Source organism: Ahaetulla prasina, chromosome 2 (genome assembly GCF_028640845.1).
Source record: "Ahaetulla prasina isolate Xishuangbanna chromosome 2, ASM2864084v1, whole genome shotgun sequence".
NCBI lineage: Eukaryota > Metazoa > Chordata > Lepidosauria > Squamata > Colubridae > Ahaetulla > Ahaetulla prasina.
In genome coordinates, this window is record NC_080540.1 from 127,025,295 (window position 1) to 127,047,490 (window position 22,196).

Below are 22,196 nucleotides of genomic sequence, written 5' to 3' on the forward strand. Positions count from 1 at the left end.
ATTTATGTACTTGTGCATTTGTCATCTTTCATTGGGACCTTTGCTAGTCATAGCTAATTTGTCCACTGAGGTTTCCCCCAATTTCCAGAATTGGACCCTGAATTAAAGAATAGGAAGAATTAAAGAATTACAACTAGAATTATATATAATTTCTGGGAGCCATCCAAAATACTGCCAGTATTAGTGACTTACAACTGTTTCAGTGACGATTTCAGTTTCAGTCACGATCATGCAGTTGTGATTTAGGTGCTTGGCAGTTGTCACACATTTACAGTGATGATTGCATTGTCCTATGCAGGGGTGAAATATACTTACCTTCCCTACCAGTTCGGAAATATGCACTCCCTGTGCACTTAGACCCTCTGTGCATGCACAAAGCCTTCTGCGCATGCACAGAGGGTCAAAAACAGGTTACTTCCTGGTTAAAACCAGGAAGTAACAACGTCTGGGCAGGTAGGTGGAGCCTTGTGCTGCCGCCGCTACCAGTTCAGCCGAACCGATAGCCTTTTACCCCTAGTTCTATGTCACACAATCACCTTTCCAGCTGTCTTCCAACAAGTGAAGTTAATGGGGAAGCTCTCAGGGAAGATTGCAAGTCACAGCCATATGATATTTCACTTAACAATTATGGTTATTTGCTTAACAACCATGGCAGAAAAATGCTACAAAATGTGATTACATGATTACGTGATTTAACAACCACACTACAATAATGAATTTTCTGGTCCCTATTGTGGTTGTAAGTCAAGGACTATCTGTATGCCTTTTTCAACCGATTCACTAAAAATAAGGTAATTAACAGCTCATCAATCCTTCAAAATTGCAATCTGTTATCATAATATTGTTTTATTTTAGTTTGCAGACTGAACTACTTCAAAGGTTTAGATTTCATCATAACCTGGAAAAAAATGTGGAAACCTCCATTTGGCCAGCAACATATAAACCTATTTCTTTCTTTCCACCAAATGCACCTTTATAGTTGTTACCCTCACTGATTCAAATTATCTTTAACCCCTTTCACAGACTACCCCAAAGGTGCTTTTTCCAAAAGGGTTTTTTCAAAGTCCAGTTGCCATTTGGAAAAAGCACCTTTGAGACAACCATACCCTGGATGATTGAGACTCTTCATAGACATTCTTCCACAGACTCATCATAATCTTTAATTCCAGTTAAAGTAATTTTTTAAGAAATTAAAATGTAATTAAAATTGGCAGTTAAAAAATAAAATCTGAAAGTTCTCTTGAATCTTCAATTCAAAAGGTTTTAAAATAAAGAAATAGTTGATGTTTATTTTACCTAGGATGCATTTTCCTTTGGTGGGGCTGTTTTTCTCTTTGGGGTAAAACTTGGTTTAGATCCTGAAGTTAATTTTTCAGAATTTACTGGTTTTGTGCAAATAATCAATCTTTCTGGAAATGGAGATTTAAATAACTTGGCAGCAACCTGGTTCATATAAGCTACAGCTTTATACTTCATAAAAGGTTAAGAACTGAGAAAAATAGTAGGAGAAGCCGTGCTTAGATGGTGGCATAGAACGGGAGGGTTCTTTTGATTGAAACTCAATACTTGTAGCAGAGTTTAGTAGATTTAATCTATTAGAAAGTGTATTTAAGATTGCAGTTTAGGCTGTGTATCAACTACCTTCCTTTATAGACTTCGGGAAATATCTCAATGATAATCTGTTACTCTATATTTCTATTAATTGACATCTAAGTATGGTTTATTCATATGATTGCTGTTTTAATATGTTACTTAGTTGCCTTAATCATCTTTCAGATGTTTCACTATATTTGGTATAGAAATTCAAGTTAGAGATAGTAGTGATAAAAACTATTCAGAAATATATGATTACAGGAATAAATCATTGTCATAAGGACTACCTGGTGAAAGTTTTGTGAGACACCCCTCTTTCTTCTTCATTCCCTGTGATAGCTAAGTGGGTTACTGAAAATAATAAATGAAGAATCTTCCGCATCTATCTTCCTCTTGCATGTTATCCTTCATCCTCACTTTCCCATTCTCTTTTAATAGGGAGAGGAATTCTCTTTCTGTTTTATTCCTGTAATTCAGGAATTAGGTTTGTAGAATATACTTTGTTTTTGCTGGGCTTCTGGGCTTTAGTAGACAAAGGAATCAAGCCAATTGTTGTCTCTGTGAAGCATGCACTGTTGTTAATCGAAAGTTACAGACCCTTTCCCAAAGATCTTTGTGGATCACAAAGTAGCTTCTATATGCTTCATGAAAATGAGCAGTTTCTTTCCTTTTCTCTTGGGGGCTGGGAGAGTAAAATGATATTATCTGCTTGAGACTGGTAAATATTTGAATTTATTCTGAAGTTATGATGCCAGATGAATTTCATATTTTAGAAACCATTTTGAGAATCTTTGATGGATTAATGAGATTTACATAGCAGAAAACTGGGGGGGGGGGAAGAATTAACAACAAAATTAAAAAAGATGAGCAATTATGTTTCTTAAAATTCACTTATGCTTATATACAGACAGCAGAAACCTGAGGAACTCAGTTTGTCCGTAAACTCCACATTCTGACATTCTAAATTGCATTTCTCTATTACAGGTAAATTGTCAGACATCAAATCAACATGGTCTTCTGGTCCAATTTCTCACACACAAGCCTCTTTGTCACACGAACTCTGGAAGGTTCCCAGGAACACTACAGCTCCTACAAGGCCACCTCCAGGCTTAACGAACACCAAGCCATCGTCTACCTGGGGTGCCAGCCCATTGGGTTGGACCAGCTCTTACTCCTCTGGTATTCCTGAGTTCCTTCTTCTTCTTTTTCTTTTGACTTAATTGCATAGTTTATCTGTGTTCCTTTAAGAGTTTAAGGCAGCATACATAAGGCTTTCTCATCCAGTTTTTCTCCACAAAATCAACCCTGTTAGGGTTGAAAAGGGTAACCAATCTAAAGACAGTCAATGAACCTCCTAGCTAAGGGTAGTTTAGAATTTGGATCAGTCCAACTCTTTCTTAGCTAAATAAATAGAATAGAATAGAATAGAATTTTATTGGCCAAGTGTGATTGTACACACAAGGAATTTGTCTTGGTGCATATGCTCTCAGTGTACATAAAAGAAAAGATACGTTCATCAAATATATATTTAAAAGTAAATATATATTTACTTTTTATGTGGAAAATCCTGACCTAAACATTAGTGTATGTAATAGGTTGTGAAAATAACCTTGAGGAACAGGAGAATTGGCCGCAACCAAGGCAAGAATCAGATAAATTTATATTCAAAGCAGAAGGGTAGTTTCAGAAAGCATCTCATAATTGATCGTCCCTAGTTCTTGTACAGATAAAAGCAGGGAGGAGGAAGGTGCTTTCATTCATGCAAGATTTTTTTTTACAGTAACCCTATAATAAAAGTAACTTTAACATTCTTTACTTTGATTCCCAACTCTGGTCCGCCTCTAAGAAATTCCTAGCTGAGGAATTCTGGGAGTTGAACTTCACAAACCTTAAAATTGTGAAAGTTGGAGAGCCCTGCTTTGAAGACTGACAGTACAATATTGTCAATGTCAATCACTTGAGCTCAGATGCATCTGCCCTCTGTTTAGAGTCTGAATTATTTAATTTATTTTACAAACCTATACAGACGTATCTATGAATAGATTGTATTACACTTACACTACCTTTCATAGATACGTATAGATGATATAGATATATAATGTGCAGCTTAGAAAACACTATAGAAATGTCAACAAGTCTATATTGAAATGTAGTAATTTTATTGTGACTTTCATTTGGCAAGACATGCTTTCATTCTCTCTTCACATTCTGTTCTGCTTTTATTCAATTCCTTGTTATCCTCAAATCAATCAGTCAGCCTATATCAGCCTATATCACTCTCAAAGGACTATTGGAACAGATGTTTTCCCTGTCCTCAATTTAGTGTATTTCTGCAAATCACAGAAGTTTCCAAGCATGGGATATAAGTGTGTGTGCGTACGTCTGCATGTGTGCACGCACACACTTACACACGCACATATACACATACCAGTGGTGGGTTTCAAATTTTTTTACTACTGGTTCTGTGGGCGTGGGTTGACAGTTATGTGACTGGGTGGGAATGGCTTGGCAGTCATGTGGCTGGGTGGGCGTGACTAGGTGGTCACGATCCTAGTTCCACTTAAAAAGTATTCCCCCATCCGGATCTTTTGCAATCCCTCAAAGGGTCAAAGGAAACCAGATTCCATACAGCTCTGAACCCTTAAGGCAAACCAAATACAAGCGGTCCTCACTTAATGGCCGGTTGCTTAGCAAGTGTTCTAATTTACGACTGACCTTCCCAGAGCTACTTGACCTGTTTTTGGAGTTTTGACAACCACGCATATACACACACACGCACACATGCTCACACACTTATGACCAGTTACAATATCCTACCCAGTCATGTGACTGAAGTTTTCTATGTTTTTTGCCAGTTTCCAACAATTCCTTCTGGTTTCTGGTTAAAAATGCCCATTGGGGAAAATGGACTTGTTTAACAACCAGTGTTCACTTAACAACCACAAGGTTCACTTAAACAGCGCTCTCTCTCTCTCTCTCTCTCTCTCTCTCTCTCTCTCTCTCTCTCTCTCTCTCTCTCTCTCTCTGGAATTACACATGAAGGGAGGAGAGGAGGGCTAGCAGACTTTTGCTAAATCTTCTGATCCAAATACATTTCCCGTTAGAAGCACTCGTAGAAATTGTATTCATCAAATTTGTGTCCTGTATCTTCTGCTCTTCTTTTTCAATTATTAGGTTGGCCTTTTCCTAATGTTTTCTTTGTTTGGGTTGTAGGCTCAGCCTGGAGTACTGACAGCTCAGGAAGAACAAGTAGCTGGCTAGTTCTCCGTAACCTCACTCCCCAGGTAAATGAATTTACAATAAATTAGAGGAAGAGTCATAAAAATGCTCAGCATTGTACTTGTAAACTCTTAGACCAGGGATGTCAAACTCAACTTTATTGAGGGCAGCATCAGGACTGTGTTTGATCTCAGGGGAGTATTTTTATTTATTTATTAAATGTTAGAATGGCATAAGCACCAGCTGCATTGGGTGCGTCTGCACTTCACTCATTGAAGGTTTGATGGAGGGCTGGGATTATTGCAATTACAGGGAGGATGCTACTCTATTGGAGAAAGGCAGCAATAGTGAGGGCCCAGTTTCATGTTTCCTAATGATTACATTCTCTTAAGAGTAGGATATTTGAGAAAGTCCTCTGTCCCTGACCTCACTGGATTAGCAGATCATCTTAGATTGGTTCAAGATAACCAGATCCTAAATCATTTGTAGGCCTTTAAAGTTGACAACCAGAGCTTAAAAGATGACAACCAGCACCTTGAATTAAGTCCAGATCACTATTAATCATTGCAGTTCTCAAAGTGTTTCACAGGCAACAGGAAGAATACCAATAAATACTTCAGCAGCAACATTCTTAAATTGTAGCTTTTGGGTGGTATTCAAGGGCAGCCCCATGCAGAGTACTTTCCAGTAGAAATTTATGAACAAGATGGGATTGTGCAATGGTCCTGTTGGCCACAGCTGCCATTTTTCTCATTGAACAAGAATAATTAATTTTCAAATTATGAACCAATTAAAAATAGGGACCTCAATATTCTCAGACTCGCCAGACCTCTGAAATCACAGTCACTCTGTCTTGTGGAGATGGAGACTGAGTATGATGTTCTTCACGTAGATCCTAATAGCATCAAGGGAATGGGTCAGAACTTAGATTACACCTTATATGCAGTCCAGTGTCTCAATAGAGAAATAAGTGAACTGATGCTACCTGGTCCCATGTCAATAGATAACCTCTCATAGTGGCTTTATGCATCTGTAAAGGAATAGAACGAGGTGGCTGGATGGAGTCACTGGAGCAGTGGGCATGAGCTTGGATGGACTCCGGAGGATGGTGGAGGACAGGAGGGCCTGGAGGAATGTCGTCCATGGGGTTGCAATGGGTCGGACACAACTTTGCAACTAACAACAACAAAAGGAATAGAGGAAAGAGAGTTGAACCCTGCAGGTCCCAAGCACCTTCTGGCTTCAATTCTTCCTTCCCAGCAACAAAAACCAGAGCTGGCTCTAGGGAAAGAACAACTACTGTAACACTTGTTTCCTACTCTCATCTCCCAGACATGGTCCAGAACAATACCATGATCAGTGGTTCTGAACACAGTTGAGAGATCAAGGAGGATCAGGAAGGCCACACAATCTTGGTTGTCCACACATCATTGACAAAAGCTAACAAAGTATTCTGACACCCAGCTGAAAAAGGCCAGATAATCAAATTTCTTCCAGGACCCTCTGCAACTGGAACTCTACCACTTTCTCAATAACCTTCACAACAAAAGGAAGCTTGAAATTGTCGACAGGTTTCCAAACTGTCTGGATCTAATGGTGGCTTCTTGAACACGAAGCACATCAATGCCTATTTCAGGGCTGGTGGTTCCACTCCATCCCTCAAAAGTGTATTCATTAGAGCTCTGACCCTGACCTCTCATCACTTTTCTGAAGGCAACTAGGAATGGTAAGGTTCTACTCTACAGGCAGCAGAGCTTGAAGGGAAGCTCCAGAAATAGCTCGATTGTAGGTATGCTTGTTCAGGTAGAGGGTGTGGAAGATGGAAGAGTTGTTTCATCAATACACTAAATCTCTGGGAGGAATCTACGTTGTTTTATTTTATATGTTTTTAAGGTATGGATTTGACTTTTTACTAATATGTTGCTCTCCTTTAGTCAAATAGTAATGCCACTAGGGGAGGAGAGAAATCACTCACACTTTTTTCTTTTTGCTTTCCCTAATTAGATTGATGGCTCTACACTGCGTACTCTATGCTTGCAACATGGTCCTCTTATTACATTCCATCTGAACCTGACTCAAGGGAATGCTGTGGTCCGATACAGTTCCAAGGAGGAAGCAGCAAAGGCTCAGAAGTCTCTGCACATGTATGTTATTTGATTTAGTATTGACTGTTTTTCAAGAATAGCATGCCCAGTTGAGGCTTGTGATATATTTAACGATTGCCTTGGACAGTAAAAAGGAGGTATGAATAGCGAACAAAGAAGGATGGTATTGTTCTGTCCTCCCTCGCCTCCGTCCAAATGATGGCTTAATTAGCCGTCACTATCAGCTCTGGCAGCAGAATAGCCAGCGTCTGCCAAGAGCCTCCATTATCTTCCACGACGCTGGTGAGTGACCTAGAAACAAACTTCAGCTCTTAATCAGTGGATTTGCCTGTTACAAAGAGACACAGCAGCTCTGGCTTCCTTTTATATCCTGTGGGGTGTGATTCCATGACTCAGCACTTCCTAGGCCTGCCCCACCCTTGCTTCTGTTGTTCCCTCCTCTCCTGCCTATGAAACCAAGCCTGATTGCTGTCAGCTGGGTCTGCAGGCGTGGCCTTGGGGGGGAGGGAAGAGTCAGGGGATGGAGGCCTCGTTATCTCTTCCACCTGGCCTGTTTCTGGCTCCTGGAGCTGAGCCAGGCAAGCCGGTGCTCCCGAGGTAAGTCCTGATGGCCCTTCCCCCTCACTGTCCAAGTCGCTTTCTGGCAGCAGGCCCAGCTCGGGGGATACAGAAACAACAGGTATATAGAATGTGTGGGGAGTTATGTGACTAGTCAATCTTATTTTACAACTCTCTATTTTTTAAAAAAAGACTAAACCAATATTGTTTCTGCTTTAAGGCTTCCCTGTCATCCTTAGGTATCAATCTAAATGTCCACAATGTTACATCCATATTCAAAACTTCCTGGTCACGTTTGCCACTGTAATATTTGGTTATTTCACAATGTTCTAACTCAGGGGTGTCAAACTCGATTTCATTGAGGGCCGCTTCAGGGTTGTGTTTGACCTCAGTTGGGGAGGGACATGGCCAGGGTGGGCATGGCCAGCTCGATGTCTGTTTTCGGCCACAATTGCCTCCTGCAGCCCTGTGCCAGTGAAAATGGAGTGGTCCAGCATGGCCCTACAGGCCAGATCTAAGCCTTGAGATTGACACCCGTGTTCTAGCTCTTGAATAATGTTTAAGGGAATGTATATACTGCATTCAGAATAAATGCATAGGTCCTGAGAAGTATGCCTCAGCAGTTTTCCTTTGTGTTTTCAGGTGCGTTTTGGGGAACACTACCATCTTGGCTGAGTTTGCTGGAGAGGAGGAAGTGAACCGTTTTTTAGCACAAGGCCAGCCACTGCCCCCCACTTCCAGTTGGCAGTCCAACACTGGAACCACTCAGACACGTTTGGGCTCCACAAGCAGTTCTCATGGCATGGTGCGCAATGATGCAGGCCACTGGAATACCCCCTGCCTTGGTGGGAAAGGGAGCAGCGATCTGCTCTGGGGTGGGGTCCCTCAGTATTCAAGCAGCCTTTGGGGTCCTCCCAGCACCGATGACGGCAGGGTTATCGGAAGCCCAACGCCTTTGAATACTCTGCTCCCAGGGGATCTTCTCAGCGGGGAGTCCATCTAGGATGCCAGAAAAACAAAATGGAAGTAACAATCATCAGCACTAAAGGAAAAAAAAAAGAAAGAAATAGCAGTAACCCTTTCCAGTCCAGGGCAGCACGAAGGATCCAGCTTTAATAGATCAGACTGGCGGCCCTTTTTTTAGTACCTCTGTCTAATCTTGACTATGAAACTCTGCTGGAGTCCCTTGTGAACTGTTTGCGTTAACAGTATGGGCTCCCTTTGGTCAGTGTCATGTGCTAATGATAGATTTTTGTGTGGGTTTTTTTCCAACGGCTTTTTAATTTTATTTTTATGTTTGTATGGTGTTTTTAAAGACGTATACAAGCTGCTTAGACTAGTTCTATCATGAAGGGCACTTTTCAGAATTTGGGCTGGAAAGGGTTATTTTATCAACTTGGGGAAGTTGGGGTTGGGATGAAGGGGGAGGTGAGAAAGCCTATTTAAAATGAGCCTGTGATAATTATGCACATTACCAGAGGCGGATCCAGTAATCAATGGGGGTGGGGGTGGGGTGGCATCTGACCAGCTTGTCAGCAGCTATTGGGGAACAAATCTTAAGCCCCCTTGGCTGGATGACTTGGATTGAGAGGTGGGGTGGAATATCCAGGTCCACTACTCCCGTGGGTCTTGCCTATGCACATTACACTTGTTTCATTACTTTTTGTGTCATTTTTTTTAATTCTCCCCCCAAATAGTTCAAAGGTCTTTTTTAAAAAAAAAAAAGAAATGAAAGAAAGAAAAAAGAAAGAAAGAAAAATTTAACATATCAAACATGCAATTATACTTGAATCCAGCAGGCCAATAACAAAAATGTGAACACTTTCTATTATTACACTTCCAGGTTGGTATCAGAAAACAAAAGAACAGGCTCTAGGATTATTATTATTTTTTTGGTTCTTTCTTACATGTATGCATTGGGGACAAGTTGAACTGATGTATGAATGTATGGATGTGTGCGTGTGCCAGGTGTACAATTTAACAAATTGTGTGACCTTTTTTTTTTTTTTTCTTCTTTTTCAGTATATGCTTTTGATTTGCTTATCGGTCAAATGTTTAATTGTTATTAGCTTCTAACTTTGCACTGAGTGTCCACAGCCCTTCTTGTAGCTAATCCTACTTGTTTTTTTTAAAATAAAAATTAAAAAAAAACTGATAGGAGGGGCTGGCGACAATTCATGTGTAAATGTTTACTCAAGGACTCTTACCGCATTTTAAAAACTTACAGTGTGTATCTCTGGAGAATAATATGTATATCTACCTTTAGCAGCTTTTTATTGTGGACTAATGCAAGAAAATAATTACCGGAGTATTGCACCATTTTTTCTCATTCGGAATATAAAGTTTAAAAAAAAAAAGGAAAAAAAAACTCTTGTTGAACTGTGGCCATAAATACTTGTAAAGAGTGGATGGTTCCCTGCAAGCTGGAACAGAAACAAGCACTTGGACATAGGTTTTGACTGCTTTTGGAGGAGCCTACGATTTCAGCTCCCACCTGTTTACAAACCTTTTTTTTTTCTCCTTCAAACTTTAAAATAAAAAAAGGAATTAAAAAAAAAGAAAAAAAAGACTTCCATCATAAAGAAACCTATTTTCAGAATGAAGATATGCTACTTCAGAGCTCTGGGATTGAACAGTGTTTGTTGTTGTTACTGTTGTTGTTACTGTTGTTGTTGTTGATCCTTTTCTTTGGCCATTGCTGTGTACTCTTTTTTTTTTTTTCCCTCATCTTCGTCAGAGTGGCGAAAAATATTGTGATCACTATCTTGCACATGGTGGAAGATGTCTCAGGAAAGCCGGGTTTCCCGAGGAGCAACTCCACACCATTTCATGTATTTTTTAAACCCAACTCCTAGCACTGAAGATATTATTAAAAAAAACAAAAAACAAAATAAAAAAGACAGTAAGAGAAGAAGAAAAATACCTAATCTAATGTGTAGCAGTTACATATTTACCAAATAATGGACTCAAAAGAAATAGATGTTTGAAGAGTGCTTTATATATTAAAAAAATTGCTTTATGTTTAAAAAATGATCAATGTTTTTGATTGTTTTGAAAGGAAAAAAGACAATGGAATAACATACCCTTTGAGTATGTTTTTAAAAATTATATGAACATTGTGCTCCCTGACTGCTTGGATCAGGAAACTTGTGCATTACGTTTTGTTTTGTTTTGTTTTGTTTTGTTCAAGGTTAGCTTTTTAATGGTTTTGTTGAATTAAAAAGGGTCCTGCAAAATTGCAAATCAACAAAAGCTGGGTTTTTTTAGAGGATCATGAACTATGCACAGATTGGGTTCCAGACTTGTGTTTTCTCAAGTTTTCGTAGTGTATTTAGCTGAATACCCTTTTCTCAGAGCGATTGCATCTCATTCTCATTACACGCACTCTACATATGTATTGTGTATATATCTCTCTTTTAACACATATACAGATACACACACACACACACACACATATTTATATATAAAATACATATGTGCCTATGTGCGGATTGAAATAGTCAATACAATTTTCCATGCTAAAATTTAGTAATGAATTGTAGAAAAAGAACTCACAATCATTTGAAATTGGAGATGGACATTTTTAAAATAATTCCTGTTGAATTTTTATTTTTTGTTTTATTTTAATGTTTTGCCTTTAATTTTGAACTCAAGATGTCTGTAACTCTGAGATGAAAAGTTTTTAAAAGTTTGTGGCTTTTAATGTTATTTCTCCTCATAGAATGTGATTGTTAAAAACATGCACCAGAAGTTGCTTTCAAGAGTACGAAGATTCTTTGAAACTTAATAAATTGCAGTTTTTCTTGGCTGTTAAGAAGGCATGTGTATTTTTCTTGTGTACAGAGATGACTGTTAACAGATAATCTCCTAGCATTTCTAAGGCTTGCCCCATTCATTACCTGTTAATTGTTCAGCCAGCAAATATCCGAAATGATTAAAATGTCACTTTCAATGTGTGTATGCTACAATTTACAGATTGTTGACGCTCTGCTTGTGATTGCTTAGTGTTGTTATTTATGTTTGTTAGTTGCCTTTTCAATTTCGCAATATAAGATAGGATTGGATTTTTATATGAAAAAGTTGTAAAGTAATTGTATTTTTGTTAAATGCTGTTTCTCTCCCCCTTTTTTCTTTTCTTTTTTTGTCTCTGACATATTATGGAAAAAAATCACTCAATTCAACGTATATACTTTACAAACATATTGTCATATTTCTGGCTAGTATTCCTTTTGCTTTCTTTGACAACAAATTTTATATTTCCATATCTATAACTGGGAAGTTTCCAAACAAAATATTATTCATGGTTTAGGTATACCAATGCTGCCAAGACATTTTTTCCTTCTTTATATTTGCGTGGGAACTTGCTTTTTTTCCTGTGACAAATTATTATATCAACATAAACGTTTATGTCTTTTATACAGCTTCCAGAAAGAAAAGGATTTGTAAAACACTAAGGTTTTTTTCTTGGCCACAATAAGAAATTCAACATGAAAGTCAGGTTTTCTGGGTGATACACTCCAAAGCCATGTTTACTTTTTAAGCTAACTCAGACTACTTACATGTATTGTCTTGATCTAGCTTAAATAATGAAATACCCATTTTTTTTAAAAAATTGTTATGTGTATAGTTCTCTATTCAATGTGTATGTTCCACAACAGGAGGATTGGTATAAATGTTGGAATAAGTTGGTTTTTTTTAAAGAAATCTGTAAATAGTTCTGTTTTAGTCAACCAAGTGACCAGAAGGACTCTCAGATGGGTCAACAGTAACAGGTAAAATGTCATTTTTAGGATTTCCCTGTAGTAACTATAATAACTTGGACTTTTGAGAGAGGTCCATACATTTTTTTAGAGAGAAAAAATGCTAATATAGGATGCTAGTGTATTGATTTTCACAACTGCTGTCATTTTAAATTAGCTTATGGACACCTATCTTGACACATCAGAATTCCAACATAGCTACACATTAATACTATTTTAGATCATAAACCAAAGCACCAGATTCTTATTTACAAGATTGCCTTTGGGCTTCCAGATGAGTTCCATTGTCCTTTTAAAAATAAAAAGAGAGGTAGCTTCAAAATCCTGCTTTGTCTGAAAATACGTACAGGACCCTGAAAAAAAGGTAAAGATCATCTGTGTCCTGCAGGACTATTGAATGTCCTCATTACTTTGACTTAAGAAACGGGTGTTTGTTTCTTTTAATTGATCACACCTAACTAGGACAACCAGTGGCAAAATGCCTTTAGGGAACACTGCCAAATATTGTACTTTCCTAGACCACAGGAAATGTGGCAGATATTTTCATCTTTAAACTCACCAAATAATATGTTCTAAATATTACATAATTAACCAGTCAGGGTTATATTCCTTACTGTTACGATGTAATGTATGTATTTTCAACACTGATTCCTTTCTGTTAATATTGGAAAGAAATTGCACTTTTCCTATTAGAATGTATGTATGCATTACATCAGTTTGTATGCCAACTCCCTAGAATTTAGACAGCTTACAATATTAAAAAAAATTATCTTCCACTGATGTTAATTACTAAGGACTCTCCATTGTTTTATTAAAGAAGTTTTAAAAAAGATTAAACACTAATACATATTAATATAAAATAAATAATAAAGACAAAGCTAAAAGTGCAAGAAAGAAAAGAAGTACCGGTAGCTTCTTTTTTTTTTTATTTTATTTATTTATTTACATTTATATCCCACCCTTCTCCGAAGACTCAGGGCGGCTTACAGTGTGTAAGGCAATAGTCTCATTCTATTTGTATATTTACAAAGTCAACTTATTGCCCCCCAACAATCTGGGTCCTCATTTTACCTACCTTATAAAGGATGGAAGGCTGAGTCAACCTTGGACCTGGTGGGACTAGAACCTGCAGTAATTGCAGGCAGCTATGTTTTAATAACAGGCTTCTTACAGCCTGAGCCACACCGCGGCCCCTGATTTTCTGATTTTCTTAATAGCAATTTTAAGTATAGTTATAAAATTATCTGTTAACTCTGTGGTTACAATTTAACTCTTACTATAATCTACCCTGTCTAGTAATCAAATCAGCAGTCCCCAAACTTGGCATCAGGGACCGATTTCGTGGAAGACAATTTTTCCATGGACCAGTGGGAAGAGCGCACAACTTAGATCTCACCCACCGCTCACCTCCAACTGTTCAGCCCAGTTCCTAACAGGCCATGGACTGGTACTGGTCACGGCCCAGGGGTTGGGGACCCCTGATCTAAACCATAAATCATAAGTGCATTTTATCTGTTCTATACAAAGAAGTCCTTAAGGGGTTTCCAGTCAGCAGTAAATGTAGAGATGTAGTCTTTTCTCTGATTAAAAAAATCAATTTAGCCACCTCAGCAATTTCCATCATATTCAACCATTCATTATAGAGGCTGTTGAGTCTTCCAACATTGTGCATACAATAATCTTGGTGCAGTTATCATATACAAAAAGTTCCATGACATTTTTCTGACTGTCCATGAATCCCAAAAGAAAACCTCTGGTCTCAGTCTTTAAAATCCTCTAAATCAATGTATGTCCAGAACTTTCTAGCTTTTTTACACTTCCAACAAACGTGATAAAATATCCTTTCTTGTTAATATTTCAGACATAAATTTGAAGTGCCTTTATAAATTCTAGACTTGCTTTGGTAATCTGTGCCTCTGACAGGATTATTTTCTCTTCCTCAGTGATAAAATATAGGAGTGCAAAATGGCAGAGAATTCCACAGAAGCTGTTGAGAAGGTGTGTTGTGGCCCCCTGCCTCCTTGATCTCTTGGGAGTGGGTATCAATGCCATCTCACTTTACCTAGACTGCTGGGGACAGGCAGATTCTAACCAAAACAAGACAGTTCTAAAGGTAACATTTTAGGTGATCACCAGCATTCTTAAATTGTTCCTGTAATACCAGTCCCACAAAATAGGTATTTTTCTGTGGACCAGTTAGTATCTGTCTGTAGCTAAGTCACTATGTTCTATATCCCTTGGGGTCTGTAAGGGCAGGTATACAGGGAGCAAATTGCAGGAATTTGTAAGATAAGGCAATGTAGAACTGCTTTGTTTCATTTTAACATTCACTTTCCAAGTACATAGGCAATGAAATTGCTCACTGCTTAAGCTTGTCCCTCTGTCACATAGAAAAGCTTCAGCAGGCTTTATTCTGATGATTTAGGAGCATCACTTACCAATCTCAAAGCAACTGGTTTGTTCCGTTGGAGGAAGGATACGAAAGCAGAGGCTGGGTAGCCCACCCCACCCCACCCCCGCAGCTCTTCCTTCTACTTGGATTGCTCCAGCATGCTAGTTTCTACTGCTCTTTGATCGTGAGAGGTGGAAAAAGCCAAGCCTTGGTCATGCTCTGTGGGCTTCCTTTCTGTGAGCAAGGAGCTGACAGCAATTGACAGAAGGCAGATCAGGTGTTCTTGTCAAGAACATACCCATCACTACAACGGTATGTATCATAAGTAGGAATTTAAGCATGTGCCTAGCCAAAATTCTTTAGTTTACAAAATGGGAGCGGCTTGTGGCTTTAGGGAGAAAAAGTCATGTACAGCTAAATAGTATCAATCCCACTTTTTTAATGCCAGATAGAGGTACCAGCAGGGTCAATATTTTCCTTCTGGAAATCTCAGACCAGTGGAGGTTCACTGCTGAGTCTAATTCTTATTTAGCTCTCCTCCTTTTCACAGTACTGATTTATTTATTTATTTTATTTATTTATTTTGTCACAACAGTATATATAAGCATAAGCATGAAATAACTGTACAATATATAAGCATATATATAAGCTTAAGTATGTAATAACTATATTAATAGGATATAATGGAGGGAAACGATAGGACAGGAACGGTAGACACACTTGTGCTCTTATGCGCACCCCTTACAGACCTTTTAGGAATGGGGTGAGGTCAATAGTAGACAGTTTTTGGTTAAAGCTTTGGGGGTTTTGGGAAGAGACCACGGAGTCAGGTAGTGTGTTCCAAGTATTAACAACTCTGTTACGGAAGTCATATTTTCTGCAATCAAGATTGGATCTGGAAGAATTTCTCAGCAAGAGTGATGCAGTTATGAAAGCTACTGACACATCTTTCTCTTTCAGCAGTGTTGAGGACTGGCCCTAGAGATTCAGCAAGTGTCAAGTAAGAATTACAGGGACTATTAGATGACATCAAAAAGATTGGATGTGGCTGCTATACAAAAATATTGCTGGAAAAAATGTTGATGATCTTAATAGTTCATGTCCATTGCCTTTATCTTGCAGTTCCCAATCATACTAGGGAAAGTAAACTCATTGTTTTAATTGGACTACTCATTAAATATGGATTTAACACTATTAAACTAATCATGGCCTATTATAATCAAGAAAACATCTATGTAAATCTAGTTTTCTCTATCACACCTACATCTATTGCATACTTTTTGAAAGTCCTTTAGTAGTTTCATCTGAATTCCTTCTTTGTACAAAGTAATTATATTTTGTGTCTCTCAGATGACTACAACTTAGTCAGTACACAATTTTACTGACTAAAAATTTCCAGGCCATTTTTTAAAATTCTCCATGAATTTGAAGAAGGTTTGAACCCCCAACTTCAGTAGGATTATTGAAATACCTGTAATACACAATGATAAAGAAGCCCCAATTTGGTAAATATTTCAGTATATCTTTTACAAAAATGTGAATATTGTGATTGGATGACTCAGATGATACTTCCAAATACCGGTAATTACTTTGGGTCAAACTCAAAATGTCAGAGGTATATTATTAGTTCTCATCAATATTCATTTAAAAGCAATGTAAGTGACTATGAAAATTAGATGTTTGCAATCAGAAGTAGAATTCATTGCATATCACGTACTGTTTCAAATTATTTTGAAAAAATAAAATATCCAGTTATATAGCCCTTGATTTATGAATCTGACTTAGTTCAGCCCAGCATATGAAATAAGTTTATTTAAATACTGTAATGTGTGTTTATTTAAGATCTAGTTGCAAAATATTCATTAAGGAAGACATCAAGTGTGGTGCCTCAAAGCTCATCCTTGGGCCTCTACTCATTAACATTTGTATCAGTGATGTAGAGGAGACAGTAGAGGGAACGCATATCAAATCTGCATATTACAGATTCACCGATGAATTAACCTTAGGATAAAAGTATCCACAAGGGATCAATAAAATTGTGATGGAGTTGTTTCCAAAAAATTGTGATGAAGTCAGAGCCCCACTCCTTTTCTACTGATGTTTTCCCTATTTAATCGTAGCACAGTGTTGATTGGGTGATCCTGGAACAGTGTGTTTGAACCTTGGCAACTTTAAAATATGTGGACTTCAACTCCCATAATTCCCCAGCCAGCATGTTCTACCTAGATTTAAGAGGCCACAAACCTCTAGTGGGGAAATAGACTTGCAGCCCAACATAAAACACTCTTAGCTGCAAGCAGACTTCTTATCCTTCCACAGTTGTTGTTTTTAAAGAGACAAATCCTAAATTTTAAATGCCAATAACACTCAAATTTGGAAACAATGTATACATTTTATGCTCTAGAGCAGAGGTGTCAAACTCGCGTGATGCGTTATCATCAGGTGATGTATTGCAACCTTTCCCCTTTCGTTAAACCAAGGGTGGGCATGGCCAGTGCGTGACACATCCGATCCGCAGGCCATGAGTTTGACACCCCTGCTCTAGGGTGTCCATGCCTAAATCTAAAATGCAAATTAGCCTGCGCAGATTAGCAAAAAGATACCTTTAAATGTCTTTAAGTATTTATTAGGAGAGATGTATATTAGTTTGATATTATCCACAGATCTGCGCTAGTTGGAGGTACTATATATATATTTTAATATAATATACAATATATAATAATAATATAATATACAATATATACAATAACTATAAAAGGCATGCATAAGTGCACAAAAGTGCCTACCGTTCCTGTCCTATTGTTTCCTTTCATTATATATACGCTTATATGTTGTATAGTTGTTTCATGCTTATGCTTATATATACTATTGTGACAAAATAAAATTTAAAAAAAATACGCATGCAAGACCATTTACAAACATTTGCATTACTGGTTGTATGTTAACTAATACTTCCAGAGAAAGTCACTAGAGGGAGTAGTTGATTTGAGTTCAAAATTGGGCATACAGTACAACAATTTTGTATGTTGTCATTTTCTGACCTACTTAGGCCTTTCTGTCTTTCCACACATCTTTTGCTTTTCCTATGGTAATTTACAATGGAGAAACAATAAAGATTACTTACAGCTCTACTGAAAATCACTGCAGTCATTAAAGTATTAACTGCACTTGCAACACGCGAGGAATTGGATACAAACAAAATTAAGATTATTTGGCTAATAGATAACATTTCTAGTTGCCCCAGATTCCCTGTGCATCCCTATATAAAACTCCATTACCAGGAAAAATCTATTGAGTGCTCATATTTTCTAGTGGCTAAGGTAGGCTGATGTGATTTCTGCTGCACTTTTCTGTTCCCCCATCGCTGTGCCAGAAGCAAAATCGGTGATGTATCCACTGGGCTGCTGTGATTCCTGAGATTGAGACTAGAAATTGTAATCATACTGTTATAGAGGCCCACTAATCTGTGAAAGCCAGGGGGAAGGAGTCAGATATATATTTGCAAAGATTTCCACCTTATCACACGAATAATATCAGTATCATAAATAAGCACATGCATCTAGCACTCTACGTTTGATTCTAAAAAAGGTGCTTTGGAATTAAGTTTCTTAAAGCAGCTGCATCTTTAAGCTCAACACAGGAGAAAAACACACAGTTATGTTAAAGAATTATTCTGCTGCTGCATCCCTCGAAGCAGCTTTGGAGAATAAAAGTTGAATCACAGCATGGCCTCCTCATGGGCACCCTCCTCCACAGCTTCTCATCTTTTACATGAGACTGCACAAAAGGTCCATAAAAATTCAAATCCAAATTCACCTTTTAATGTTTTGGCAAAGGGGGGGAGGGGTATGTAGAATTTACTTCCCTGAACTCATATTTGGAAATACTGACTGTATGTTGATTTCCTTATAGATTTTCCTGCTTTCTGAACAAGAACCTGAGAAGTTTTATTATAAAAGGTTGAAACACTGTGCAAACTCTTAGTGTACCTAATCATAGTAAGAACATGGCCCAGCAGTCCCAAAGCACCACTTCCCTAAGCTTTTTAAATTGTGTTAAACTTTTGAGTTAACCTTTGTTGGGGCAGGCAGCCAAAGGATGGGAGATGAGACAGTCAATCTTTGCCAATCATTAGCAAGATAGCTAGAACCCTGATTGGTTTGTTGGGCACACTGACTCTTATAAGAGTGGCATCAGCAAGGAGAGTGACAGAGCTGGGTAAAATGATTATAAGCATTTAATGGGGTGAGACAAACCAGACTGTATGAATGCATCCCCTGCTACTAGTTCTGTGTGCCAAGTGTTGGTGTTCATAAGCAAAAGATTCTTTTTTTGCACATCACCTGTCAGTTGAAGAGCCTGTCAGTTCCAATAATGTAGGAAGATGATCAATACCTGTTTCAAAAACATGAGAGAGGAAGTGTACCTCTCAGTCGCAATGTCTGAGTCATATTCATGTTATGGTGGATTATATATTACAGATAAACTTGTAGGTGAAGCATAATAAAGCAGCTCTTTTAGAATGGCATCTGGATAGACGTAAGGACTATTAAGCCTTCGGCAGAGCTAATGCTGTTCGTTTACATTAGGGACAAATAACCCATGGTTCTAAAGATGCTGAATTATAGATGCAAGCGTCCCTCATCATTGCTTATGCTCAAATGGATGGGAGTTGTGGTGTTGAGCACCTACGGGCCACAAACCTCCCATGTGGAGTGTATTGTAAAATATGGAATGATAAAGTGAAAAAAGTAAGGTTCTACATTTAGGCAAAAAAAACAAAATGCACAGGTAACATATGGTACCTTGCTCAATAGTAGTACCTGTGAGAGGGATCTTGGAGTGCTAGTGGACAACCATTTAGATATGAGCCAGCAGTGTGCAGCAGCTGCTAAAAAAGCCAACACAGTTCTGGGCTGCATAAACAGAGGGATAGAATCAAGATCACATGAAGTGTTAGTGCCACTTTATAATGCATTGGTAAGGCCACACTTGGAATATTGCATCCAGTTTTGGTCGCCACGATGTAAAAAAGATGTTGAGACTCTAGAAAGAGTGCAGAGAAGAGCAACAAAGATGATTAGGGGACTGGAGGCTAAAACATATGAAGAACGGTTGCAGGAACTGGGTATGTCTAGTTTAATAAAAAGAAGGACTAGGGGAGACATGATAGCAGTGTTCCAATATCTCAGGGGTTGCCACAAAGAAGAGGGAGTCGGGCTGTTCTCCAAAGCACCTGAGGGTAGAACAAGAAGCAATGGGTGGAAACTGATCAAGGAAAGAAGCAACTTAGAACTAAGGAGAAATTTCCTGACAGTTAGAACAATTAATAAGTGGAACGACTTGCCTGCAGAAGTTGTGAATGCTCCAACACTGGAAATTTTTAAGAAAATGTTGGATAACCATCTGACTGAGATGGTGTAGGGTTTCCTGCCTGGGCAGGGGGTTGGACTAGAAGGCCTCCAAGGTCCCTTCCAACTCTGTTGTTATATTATATTATATTATATTATATTATATTATATTATATTATATTATATTATATTATATTATATTATATTATATTATATTATATTATTATATTATATTATATTATATTATATTATATTATATATATTATATTATATTATATTATATTATATTATATTATATTATATTATATTATATTATATTATATTATATTATATTATATTATATTATATTATATTATATTATATTATATAATATTATATTATATATTAAAGGGGACATTACATAGTATCTTCAAAATGCTAAGTATTCTGACAAAAGAAAAAAGAAAAGAGATGGATTCAGTTCCAAACTGGTGGATTAAGATGTTATTTTCATAATATAGACATATCCACCACACCTTTTCTTTTCCTTTCCTTTCCTCTCCTCTCCTCTCCTCTCCTCTCCTCTCCTCTCCTCTCCTCTGCTAAGGAAAATGTTTTTTTGTTGGAATCTTTTTATTTTTCTCCTTTATGACATAAAGAAGAAAGGGATGCGGGGGGGATTTAGTTCCAACTGGTTTTGACAGGAGAGAAATTGGTGTAAATTAAATACGCACTACATTTGCTGGGGTGAATCTTCTCTTTGATCAATAGTGTAGGACCAATCATAGTTCTTCTGTACTCATCAGAACTCTGATTCCTAAGGCACGGGCAACCTCAGACATTCTAAAGGATTGTCTTTAGAATAGTATGGAATGGAATGGAATAGAATAGAAAGACAGAGTTGGAAGGGACCTTGGAGGTCTTCCAGTCCAACCCCCTGCTTAGGAAGGAAATGCTACACTACAAATGGTTATCTAATCTCTTCTTAAAAACCTCTAGTATTGGAGCACCTAAACTTCTGGAGGCAAATTGTTCCACTGATTAATTGTTCTAACTGTCAGGAAATTTTTCCTTAGTTCTAAGTTGCTTCTCTCCTTGATTAGTTTCCACCCATTGCTTCTTATTCTATCCTCAGGTGCATTGGAGAATAGTTTGACTCCCTCTTCTTTGTAGCAACCCCTGAGATATCGGAGCACTGCTATCATGTCACCCCTAGTCCTTCTTTTCATAAGACTAATCATATCCAGTTCCAGCAACCGTTCTTTATACATTTTATCCTCGAGTGCCCTAATCATCTTTGTTGCTCTTCTTTGCACTCTTTCTAGAGTCTCAACATCTTTTTTACATCATGGCGACCAAAACTGGATGAAGTATTCCAAGCGTGGCCTTACCAAGACATTATAAAGTGGTATTAACACTTCACATGATCTTGATTCTATCCCTCTGTTTATGCAGACTAGAACTGTGTTGGCTTTTTTGACAGCTGCTGCACACTGCTGGCTGATATTTAAGTGATTGTCCACTAGGACTCCAAGATCCTTCTCACAGTCACCACTATTGAGCAAGGTACCACATATACTGTTTTTCTTGCCTAAATGTAGAACCTTACTTTTTGCCACCATTAAATTTCATTTTGTTAGATAGCACCCAATGTTCAAGTCTGTCAAGATCCTTCTTTTTCTTAACCCTATCTTCCGGAGTGTTGGCTCTTCCTTCAGAGTTCATTTTAATAGAAGGATGTCTCATGCGTGTTCTTGTCCTTTGCACCACATCTCTAGAGCTCCCTCTTCTGGGAGGATCTTGTGCCGCTTTTGCATGATAGAGTCATAGCACATTCTCCCTGCAACCATGTCAGTAGCAAGACTGTCCTGAGAAATGTACTGCTTGATTCCCATAACTGATCTTCAATAGTTCCCCACAACCAATCAGGATACAGGTACTACCATAATCTGTAAAATGAGCATACATGGAGGAAATCTTCAGCCATCCATTATCATTTTAACCCAATTATTCCTTCACTAGCAGCCAGCCCTGAAGGAAGTATCTTACCTTGTTTCATTCCTCAAGGCCAGAAATGCACAGGAACACTGAACAGGTGGACAGGTGAGGCACCCAGTACCTTCCTACTATACAGGTATTCACCAAATAACCCAGAAGAGAGAAATTGTGCTTATGTTTTGGATTGGCTGTGTGAGAGAATGACAGAGTCATCTGCTAGAACCACAGCTAGTGAAAAAAA

The 22,196-nt window shown here is 38.0% G+C and overlaps 1 protein-coding gene across 6 annotated transcripts in view; it reads left to right on the forward strand.

The window, feature by feature from the left end:
• TNRC6C (trinucleotide repeat containing adaptor 6C) overlaps positions 1–9,644 on the forward strand; it is a 146,492-nt gene extending 136,848 nt beyond the window's left edge. For all 6 annotated transcript variants that reach the window (XM_058166277.1, XM_058166276.1, XM_058166281.1 and 3 more), the window contains 4 exons: positions 2,578–2,772; positions 4,807–4,877; positions 6,817–6,956; positions 8,118–9,644. In XM_058166277.1, coding sequence (XP_058022260.1) covers positions 2,578–2,772; positions 4,807–4,877; positions 6,817–6,956; positions 8,118–8,478 — 767 coding nt within the window. In that variant the 3' untranslated portion in view covers positions 8,479–9,644. The remainder of the gene's footprint in view (positions 1–2,577; positions 2,773–4,806; positions 4,878–6,816; positions 6,957–8,117) is intronic.
• Positions 9,645–22,196: the final 12,552 nt, after the last annotated feature.